This window comes from Suricata suricatta, chromosome 3, assembly GCF_006229205.1.
Source record: "Suricata suricatta isolate VVHF042 chromosome 3, meerkat_22Aug2017_6uvM2_HiC, whole genome shotgun sequence".
Taxonomy (NCBI): domain Eukaryota; kingdom Metazoa; phylum Chordata; class Mammalia; order Carnivora; family Herpestidae; genus Suricata; species Suricata suricatta.
This window is the reverse complement of record NC_043702.1, coordinates 88,637,745-88,649,218: the sequence shown is the minus strand read 5'-3', so window position 1 is coordinate 88,649,218 and position 11,474 is coordinate 88,637,745. Positions and strand designations below refer to the sequence as shown.

The 11,474-nt window shown below is 36.6% G+C and overlaps 1 protein-coding gene across 1 annotated transcript in view; it reads left to right on the top strand.

The window, feature by feature from the left end:
• THSD7B (thrombospondin type 1 domain containing 7B) overlaps positions 1 to 11,474 on the top strand; it is a 730,459-nt gene that overhangs the window by 679,490 nt on the left and 39,495 nt on the right. Inside the window, exons 17-18 of the mRNA XM_029933012.1 lie at positions 8,448 to 8,589; positions 10,522 to 10,637. Coding sequence (XP_029788872.1) covers positions 8,448 to 8,589; positions 10,522 to 10,637 — 258 coding nt within the window. The remainder of the gene's footprint in view (positions 1 to 8,447; positions 8,590 to 10,521; positions 10,638 to 11,474) is intronic.

The window sequence follows — 11,474 nt, the reverse complement described above, 5'->3', positions numbered from 1 at the left end:
ATGATGAGTCAGACCCTAGCCTATGTCTTTTATGAACTGTGGTCTCCTGAAAGGCAGGCAGCAAATCTTATTCACTGTCCCCATTCCTAGCGTGACTACCCCACTCCTCAGACTGTGACTTACCTTGCTTTTGGGTTAGTTTAAACAGTTCTTTGTGTCTATTCATCCTCATTCTCTCTCGTGCGCGTGCACACTCTCCCTCTCTCTCTCATTTTCCATCTCTAATTACTACTGTCCATATTAAATGCTTTCCAGGTTAAAATAAATGGCAGTCAAAATAACCGCAGTCAATATATAGCTCTTTTAGACACTGTTTTATCTCGCCTCAACATATGCCAAAAGTACCAGTACTTTACAAGCAGAACCGCTGAAGATACTAAAGAGCAAATTAGCCCTCTCCAGTTCAAATTCTGGCTTGAGCACCTACTATGTTGTTATATTCTTTGGACTTCTGTAAAAATAAGGATATTAAAATACACCTAGATCAGTAGCAAGTTGAAGGGTTTTATGAGCTAATCCCCATGGAATGTCCACCACAGTACTCGGGATGTGTTTATACTCTAAGATGTTACCTGTTGCTATTGGGAGTTTAAGATAGCATCCAGATTATGGTTTCAGTTTCCACTGTCAAAGGACAAACAGAAGCTACAGAGGCTATTCTGCTATACATAGGATTGTATGTCTTGTTTGACCCCTCAGTTCTGGGTAAAGTTCAAGGAAAAAACGGAGCCCATCACTGTAGGGCCCAGGAATCCAACTTCTGTCCTTTTAGTTTGCAGTATTTTCATTTCTGATCAGGTTTCCTATGATGTCATAGTAAACATTCCTTTTTGTATGCAACTTTTTACCCGTGCAAAATACATTAATAAGAGTTCACTGCACTAGCAAAATCCACAGGTTTAAGAATTCAGAATGCTTACAATTCATTAATCTCATTAAACTCATTAAGTATCCCAAAGCCACCTGGGTGGCAGAGGTTAGAAATACATGCTATTATTTCATTTATTTTGAAAATGAAAAACTTCAGGGGTTCATACTGATGAACTATAGGAGTTCATTTATATTCTCCATTAAATCTATACCTCCTTTTTTCTATTCTGAAAATACACATTTTCAAGGACACTGTGATAAAAGAAACAAAATACATCATAATTACACATTTGCTTTGATCCATGTAACAGAAAACATTCTCAGAATAACAATATTCATACTACCTACTACCAACACAAGTATTTAAAATGTTGATATTCTTTCATAGGTTCTTCTCATTTTTTACATTTGAATTTTATCTGTACTTATAAATTTTATACGTAAAGTTGGCTCACCACAAGTCTTTTTGGTTGTCTAAACCTCAGTGTCCAGTAAATTCCTAAGATAGGACTCCTAGAAACACTATTCCTTAAGGTCTTGCATATGGTTAATAGTTTATGCATTGTATTTTAATTGAAAGTCAGCTTTGCTGGATCTAAAATCCTTGAATCATATTTGTGTGTTTCTTTGTTTTCTTCGTCTATCTTTGTAATAGTTGGTACGTTTTCCTGTCAAAAAGTCTCATGACCAGTTTGATTTTATTTCTTTTGTAAATGATCTGGTGTTCTTGCCCAGATACTCATAGAATATTTCCTTCCTTTAAAGCTTAATACTCTTACCAGGATATGTCTCAGCATTAGTGATTCTGAGGTACCTTTTCAATAAGTAGTTGAGTCTTTTCTTTTTTTGAAAGTTTGTTTAATCTTTTTCAGTTCTACTTTCTTGTTTAAGTTTTCCTTTTCATTAAATCTTATATGCATGTGGCATCTGTTTTGCCTCACTTTTCTAATTGCTAGTTTTTCTCAAATTCTTTTATCTCTTGTCCTTTTATCTGTATACTCTTTTCATTTTTTTCCATTTTTTGTTTTTATTGAACAAAAATATGGTAATTTTTTAAATATTTGTTTATTTTTGAGAGAGAGACAGAGAGATAGCACAACAGGGGAGAAGCAGAGAGAGAGAAACCAAAGCAGGCTCCAGGCTCCAAATTGTCAACACAGAGCCCGATGTGGGGCTTGAACTGTGAGATCATGACCTGAGCCAAAGCTGGACATTTAACTGACTGAGCCAACCAGGTGTCCCAAAATGGTATTTTTTATTCTTGTATTTCTCGTAGTTTCTTCTTCATTTCTAAAAATAAATGTATTTTTTAATTTCTATTTACTGAGTTCTATCACTAAAGGTCTGTGTTTTTCTAATTTTTATGTTCTTTCATATCTGTACCGTTTTTAAAATTCCTATTTGTTTACTTTGAAGTAGTGGCTTGCAACTATTTTTCATGCATGTCTTTCTACTGTACTTTCTTATCTATTGGGATACAATTCTGACCTTATTACCTTTTCTCATGATACTGTTGGGACTTCAATTTGATTATTCTCTTTGCTTATTTTTTGTGTGTGAAATCAAGTTTTGTGAACTTTTAGGAGGTGGTGTGGTTGAGGATTGTTTTTTTATCATTTCATTTTCATGGTCCAGGGTTTATTCATTCTTTTCTACGTTTGTTTTTAGTGTTCAGAACTACAGCAACTTACTTTGTGAGATTTACTGGATCTTGTTTCCTTCACCCTTTATTGGCTCTTTTCCATCATTGGTAGTTTCCCTGTTTTGTTCAATTTGGAAACCCCTCTCACCCACTTCTCTTCTGTTCAGGAAACTATCCTGGAAGGGAGTTTTGGCTTGTTAGCACATCAAAGCCCAAAATCTCTCCATAGACCCATTATAGTAACCTGCTTCTGGAGTACACAAAATCCTCCAGGGCAGGTCCAGGGCTCCCTGAAAGATGGAAGGTGTCGGTGAAAGGAAGTGGCAGAGCCTTGGCTTCTTTCTGCTCACCAGGCAGGCATCTCTGCACTGACCTGCTTTATTTATTAAAAAATGTATGGGGTACAAAACAGAAGTGGCTATTGCCTTAGACAATAATTTCTGATAACAAATTTCCCAGAACATAGATAGGTGGAAGACTCATGCATAATCTTTACCAATAGAGGTTGAAGTAGGTGACCAGATGTTTATCATATTGGGAAGGAAGGGATCTTTAGCATTCAAATACAAGGCAAAGTTTTTAGCATAGCAAAGGCAAAAGTTAGTTCTTTTGTGAGCAGAGGTCAATAGATTGTTTTTTTGAGGTGAAGAAAAACAGATTTTCTCAGGAAACTCCTATAACAAGGTTTTTTACAAGGTATAATTCACATATTTTTAGCATAAGAAGGCAAGTCACTCCTGATATCAGTTAGTCCAGTGTCTTGGAGATTGGTGCTCAAACAGAAATTGAGTGGGGGTTGAGTCGGTGTAGAGGCCGGTAGCCATCTGACAGTAGGAGGCCTTGCAAACCTGCCTTACTTCAAAGGTGGCTCCTATCACTCCTATGCTCAGGTTTAATTTCCCATTTTGGTGTTCTTGGGTATGTCAGATGCCTCATTTTACCTTCTGCTTTCTCCTGTTGGATGGTGATGTCATATAGGTCCTGTAACTTCAGTCATCGGTCCCCATCTGTTCATAGCTTGTTTATGGAGATAACACAACACTTAATTTTACTGAGCATATTTTCCATATGTTTCTGTCTTTGCTCTTACTGTACTGTAGTAATCCAAAGAATTTTTTTTCACATCTTCTCAGAATCTTTGAGGATATTTTTAAGCATGAGAGGCATAAATAACAATTCTTCAGGCCCAGATTTTTCTCCTGTAGAGGTCTTCTCATCCTTTATCAGCCTTTGAGAATTAGGGCTTATTTTCTTTTAATTTCAGTATAAATAACATACAGTGTCTTTTCAGTTTCAAGTGTATAATACAGTGATTCAACAATTCTGTACATTACTCTGTGCTCATCACAAAAACAAAAACAAAATTAAACTATTGGGACTATACCAAAATAAAAAGCTTTTGCACAGTGAAGGAAATCATCAGTAAAACAAAAAGACAACCTACTAAATGGGAGGTGATATTTGTAAATGATCTATATCATAAGGGTTAATATTCAAAATATATAAGGGACTTATACAATTCAACACCAAACAAAAATACAACTTAAAAATGAGCAGAAGACATAAACATTTTCCAAAGAACACATATAGATGGCCAACAGACACACATAAAAAATGCTCAACATCACTAATTACCAGGGAAATGCAAATCAAAGTCACAATGCAGTATCACTTCACACCTGTCAGAAGGGTTAAAATCAAAAACACAAACAAATGTTGGCTAGGACATGGGGAAAGAGGACCAGGACTTAATTTTATTAAAAGATTCCTTACAGAGCATTGCAGTGGTATCTTGCTTATCTTTTTACCCCATTTTTCCAAATAAGAAAACTCAAGTTAAAAGCATTATATATCTAGTTTTGCCTCATGAGAGAGATGGAGAGAAACAGCAGAGCTCCTGTCAGTAGGGCTAATCAATAAAATGAGGGGGAAACATCTCAGAATAAATTCAGATAAATTCTGTAGCAGAATAAAAGTGTTCATTTTTTCTGTATCTGCTGGGAGTTGAAAAGGTCACACTTTGCTCCTACTCACCTCCAGATAAGAAATATACTGAGTTACTTAAGTTTATAAGTGAGGTATTACTTAAGTGAGGTTTTATTAAATTATGTTTGTTAATAATTAAGTATTAAGTGGCTCAATTAAGCATCCAACTCTTGATTTCGGCTCATGAGAATCATGATCTCACACTTCCTGAGTTTGAGCCCTATGTCATGCTCTGATCTGACAGTTGGGGCCTGCTTGGGATTATCTCTCACCCTCTCTCTCTCTGTCCCTCCCTGCTCACTCTGTCTCTCAAAAATAAATAAATAAACTTCAAAAAATAATTAGGTATTAGAACATTTCAAAATATACATTTTTATTTGGATTTAAAATATCTGAATTAACTGTCATCCTTTATGTGGTTGAATCAAAACTCATTTACTGATATGTTTTATTAATGATAGATGCTCTTATTTTAGGAAATGTCATCTAGATTTTCTGGAAAATGAATGAGAATTAGATAGAAGATTACATTCTGTTTTTATCAGATCTGCAGGATCCTTACATTCAGGCAATATGATCATAGTCCAGTTTGTCTCCTAATAGTAGCTTACAAATATCCAGTCTTCTTGCCCAGGAAGAACCAAATTATCTGATACAACAAATATTTATTATTTACATCCTTTATTCCAGATGTAGAACAAGCTTTTCAGTGTCCAAGAAAATTAAGATAGGGACTCTCCTCAAATAGTCCATGGGAAAGAATGCACACACATTGATACATGTACAAATGCAGTGGAACTATTTAACAAATGAGATTATTCCATTTTTATGGGTATAAGGGAGTCATTGGAGGCTCTCAAATCGGATACCTGATTTAATTTGTTTTATAAATAGTTTTTTCAATGCCTATTTATTTTTGAAAGCGAGAGAGAGCACAAGTGGTAGAGGGGGTAGAGAGAGAGAGGGAGACACAGAATCTGAAGCAAGCAAGCTCCAGGCTCTGAGCTGTCAGCACAGAGCCCAACATGGGGCTCAAGCCCATGAATTGTGAGATCATGACCTGAGCCAAAGTCAGATGCTTAACTGACTGAGCCACCCAGGTGCCCCTATCTGATTTAATTTTGACAGATGAATACAAATATTCAGTCAGGCCCCAGGGTAAAGGCCCTATTGCTAGGGAAAACAAAAGGTGTGAAAGCACAATGTTAGAAGGAAGGATTGAACTTTAAGATAAGTGCTGGTTTTCAAAGGTACTAAGTTAGAAAATCCAGTCTCACGAAGGGGGCTTATTTACTAGAGACTAACTAGTTCTTATTGGTTATCTCTTTCCCTAGCAAATAAACTTTAGCTATATAACCTTGATCTTTACAGTAAAACTGGTCCCAAGTTGACTTTGGGTTGGTTATCCACACATCACTTCCTCAACTTCATTTAGGAAACGGACAATATGTCATTATATAAATACTCTAGAGAGGAGATTCAGGTTTGTATTTGAGGAGTCTTGATACGATAAAGAAATCATCCAGACATAAGCCTCCTTTACCATTCTTTTTTTTCTTAGCCGCACTTCCATCTCCTTTGTGATGAAGTCGTTATTTTATAGCCTTCCTATAAATAACTAATAGAAAGAAAAAGGGAGAGAACACTAACCTACCTATCACTTCTTAGCAGTGCTAGGGCAGTTTGTTTTTTTTTTTAAGTGGAATATGAAGATATTGCCTACGGTTAGGTTGGATTGTGTTTGCAGATTCCACTCACCCATACTTTCCCCTTTGTCTGTTTCTATGGATAGAGAATTAGTAGGAGAGTTAGACACAGTGTTGGTTTTCAATATATTGATTTCTATAAAGTAATTATGAAAGTCTATATGATTATGAATTATGGGTTAGCCTCAACTGAATATTTTAAAACCACATTCCACAATATGAAAGACTGATAGACCATGAGCTCTGAGGGAGGAAATTCTTAAATTTCATCAAATCACACCATGTCCTGATTCATTTTTCTCACCCAAGTTTAGGTAAGTGAAGATCTGGAGTATATAATTAGCTTGTTCAAGGTAACATAATAATTTGCATTATTAACTCTTTGACTTTATTTGATGGTGTAGTCTAAGCAGGTACATATGTTCTAACACTTATTCATTTGGTTCCAACATTGATTTTTTTAGAAGGTAGAAAATCAGCAGAACACTAATCCGGGGTATCTACCTAGGTACATTTTCTTTCATTTTTCTTTCATTGACAAATCATTTAAGTTCTTATCCCTTTTTATGAGAACAACCAACCAAATTAATTGGTGAATTAGTAATGAATTATTGGTAAGCATTTATCATGGGATTCATTAAGTATAATTACCTGGTTTTGATGGCTTTCTTTATCATTTAGAGATAATTCGATACAATTAAAATGTAAATTTAGTTACCAGTATTGACAGATCATCCAACTAGAAAGTCACATGGATAAAAAAAAATGTATTTTGGTGACTCCAAACATTTAAAATTTGAAGAAAATGGGTTACCTGGGTGTCTCAGTTGGTTAAATGTCTGACTTTGGCTCAGGTCATGATCTCATAGCTTGTGAGTTTGAGCCCTGCGTTGGGCTCTGTGTAGACAGCTTAGAGCCTGAAGCCTGCTTCGAATTCTGCATTTCCCTCATTTCCCTCTTTCCCTACCCTTCCTCCCCCCACCTGCTGGTGCTCTGTCTCTCAAAAATAAACATTTAAAAAAAACTAAATAAATAAATAAAAATAAAATTAGAAGAAATTTTTGTTGCATTTTCTGCATATTTTAGTGTAATCTAACCTTATCATTTTGATTAATAGCCAAGATTCAGTTTATAGGTTATGTGACCATATTTAATGGTAGTTATTGAACAAGATTTTTAGAGACTGATATGGGAAGCTTCAAAGAGATTATAAAGAAAGGAAGGAGCCAGGATAATAAATCGGTACAATATTATAAGGGCAGGTGTATATAGAAGTAGATGTGTGTGTGTGTATGTATGTATGTATATATATATATATATATTTATATTTATATTTATATAGATTTATATTTATATATATATATATTTATATTTATATATATTTATATTTATATACACACAAATTCAAATCCTATAGAGTAATTCCTGAGCATGGGTGGAAAGTTGCTCAGGAAGGAGGAAAATAATTTATCTTTTTGAAAGAGTATCAATGATGAAGCCTTGATTAATTTTCTGAGGGGAAGGGATAGGATTTTGGACAGTTGAAAGATGATTCCAGTAGGGTGACCTTGAAGTTGGTGGGCAGGTTTACCTGCCTCAAGAGCACCATATGGACTGAGGCTGTAAGAGGACCCAAGGGCAAAGTGATATTTGCAGAAGGTCACATTTATACATTCATTTTGTTGAAAGGGCAATATGATGTGCAGCGGCTCATCCCCTGTGGACCAGATGGCCTCCCAAATACGTGGGAAGTTCTGGTGTATTGGCAATATTGATTTTATAATTCTCTCTATGTACCTGCTCCAGCGTGTTAAAAATTATTTTCTCATTAAGACGTTCTGCATGGTTATTTCTATCAGGCTAGACTATCTGAGGTCACAGGGACACTGTCTTTTTATTCTCATCCATTGAAATGTTCAAAATGCATTTATCTCTTGCTATGTGGCAGGCTATTTGAGAGCCCAGAGTGTGTTTAGTTGAAGGAACAGTCGCCATGTGCCTAATTCTACATGGAAGATAGAAATGTAGCCTTCACCATAACCTAGAAAAGGAGTTGTTAGGTACAAAAAACAATTTATAGTGAATCACAAAATAGTTTTATTTTCTCAGTATTATATTTAACACTATCAGTTGTCTCTTCTCCGTAGTTGTTACACAAGTGCCTACATGTACACAGATAATCATACGTGATTTGCCAGCTAACTATGGGTCCATTCTAATTCTGCCTGCTCTTTGATTTTCAGTCATGTGATCCCCACTCCACACAGAGAAGAACCCGCCATCTGCTAAGGCCCTCACTGAATTCAAGGACATGTGCTGAAGACTCGCAGGTGCGGCCTTGCCTCCTAAATGAAAATTGCTTCCAGTTCCAGTACAATCTAACAGGTACAGTTGAACCCCACAGTCATTCTCCCTAAACATGGACTAATGGGAGACTGCGTGTGCATGTGCGTGTGCGTATTTTCATTCTTGAGATTCAGGACTGACAGTGGAATGTGAGAGGGTATTGCAGACAAGATCGAGGATTTGACATTTCCGGTGTCCCTTCACAGAAAGAAATGCCTGCACTTGACAGGTAGCTTCAGCAAGGCCACCTGGAATCTCCGAATTCCAAGATGCTTTGAAAGACTTGGCGAAGTTTCAGAATAGAGCTGAGTTAAACCGTGATAACCAAAATAATAAAAATATGCAGGGGGGTAATTTACCATTTAGGGAAGAACATAATCATGGTGTCATAATTTAGCCCTCCTACGGCCTTTATTATTTCAAGAAATTCAAGCTCGTGATGCACTTGCGCTGTGGGTCTCAGTAGGATAAATAGTAAGCCTGAGTGGACAGGGATGATTTAAAAGCACTGGGAACCCCTCATTATGAAGCCACCGCTCAGGATTTTCCTGGGCCCCGCAGTGTCTTCATACCACAGATTGTTTGGTTACACTGATTCGCTACCTGCCATTCCCAGCAGGAGCAGACCCACAAAATGCCACAAAATGTGAAACCGGGTTAAGTCTCGATGTTGAATTCAGTACCCACAGCCAAACCAGCACATGCCTGGCGAGGCAAAGCAATAGTCTCTTCTGAAACAAATTCCCCACTGAGGTCACAGTGGCACTACTGATATTTTCTCACATAGGAAACTTTATAATGAATTCTGGGGTGAGGGTGGGAGGGCAATTTGATTGTCTTTATTGGTGAAAGATAACAGTGTATTTGCTCTCTTACTTTAGTTAAAGGTGCTTCAGATCCTTGATTTTTATAGTAATTTTTCAGAAATAAGTGAAATTTGCTTTACTGGAAAAGCATGTCTTTAAAATACTGACTTTATTATGTATCAGTTTACTATTCCTGTTAAACTCATAGATCATTTATAAATATGGAACGTGTCCTTAAGGTGGTTCTTGATGTGTATCATCAAAGGCCATTCTTTCTAATCACACTAAAAGTAAGAGTTGTTTTTTTTTTTTTTTAAGAATCAGATTAATTATGGGATAATTAATTCAAACTCCGAGTTGTCTAGTTTGCAATACAACTATCCAAATGTATAAAACCTTCTGCCCTGGGGACACTTGGGTGGCTCAGTCAGTTAAGCATCCAACTTTGGCTCAGGTTGTGATCTCACAGCTCGTGGGTTTGAGCCCTGTGTCGGGCTTTGTGCTGACAGCCAGCCAGAGCCTGGAGCCTGCTTCAGATTCTGTGTGTCTCTCTCTCTCTCTGACCCTCCCCTGCTCACACTCTGTCTGTCTCTCTCTCAAAAATAAATTTAAAATTTTTTTAAATTTAAAAATAATTAATTAAACCTTCTCTCCTGAGACAGTAACTTGAAAAGATTAGACTTTCTATAATATCCCTGTCATTCTGAGGTATCTTTCCTTTCTCAGGCACCTGTCTTAAGCCCCACTGTTTCAACTTTACCAAATGGTTTAGGTGACTAGATTTATTCTTTGAAAATAGTTCCAGGAAACAGTAGCTTCATTTTTGGGTTCCTTTTCTATCAAGTTATCCCCCAACAAACAGATGATTCCAAACTAGTTTTCCTTTACCATGCATGTGGGTATCTTTCCTTTCCTCTTCAGCAAAACAGTGGCATAGTCTCCAACAAACCATTTGGCTTTTTACTTTTAGAAAGCAAACTTAAGAAGTTAAGTTGGTTGTCTTGCAGTAAAAGAGTTGCGTGGTGCTTTTGGAAGCCACCTGGAAATTATTTTAGGATTATGTATATGCTATCCTGCCTCACCAATGCAAATAATTAAAGGTTTGTTGTACTTTGCTCACATGACCATAATTCTGAAACTCAGTGTGGTGATCCTATACCTGTAGAGTGGAGCACATGCCAGCTGAGTGAAAATGCCACCTGCGGACAAGGCGTCAGGACCCGCCTTCTGAGCTGCATACGCAGCGATGGCAAGCCAGTTGGCGTGGACCAGTGTGAGCAGGTAATTTGTTTGTGCCTCATGCTGGGGGCTCTGGGTTTTGTTGTGGTGGTGGTTGTTTAGTTTTTTTGTTTAGTTTTGTTTTCTTTTTGTTTTGTTTTTTTGTCATATTAGTCTACAACCATGATGTTGAATATAAATGACAAACTCAGATCCCTTCTTGAAAAACTTAGGTTCCGCTCTAACTGGTACAGCATAGTTCTACCTCACGAGTTTAAACTTAGTCAAAATGACAGGGGAAGGTCATTTTGCACTGAGGAAATGGGTTCATTAAAAACTTAATTGTACTACCTTCAAGAACTTATATATATGTACTTGTTAACAAACTATTCATATGAGGTGACTATAATATTTAGATACGATTCTGTATTAGGCAGGTGATTCATTTGCATATATGATAATCACTGTGCCTTGCATATAAGATGAACACTGATAGAATATGCACCGCACCTAATTTGCTTAGCAAAGGGTTGCTAGATAAATAGCACAGTTGTATTTTTCTTCTCAATCTCAGTTGAAATGCCTCCCTACAAAGTTCCAATTAGTGAGTTCAGAATTTTTGCAATGTCATCGTTCCTTTTTTTTTCTGTGATAAACTATATAGTGTTTGGACAAGTGCTGTAGTCAAATCTCTTCCAAAGAAGTTGCATTTCCTCTCCAACATCAAAGTGAAAATCACTATGAGGACACTTTAATAGAAATAAGAACTACCATATGCTGTCACACTAGAAGAATCATCAACACAGTTGCTTTCCAAAATTTGGAAATTGAAAATACGGGTCAGTGAATTCATGTTTCCACAGAAGCTTCCTTTGCAAATTGGCAAATGAAAATTGGTCC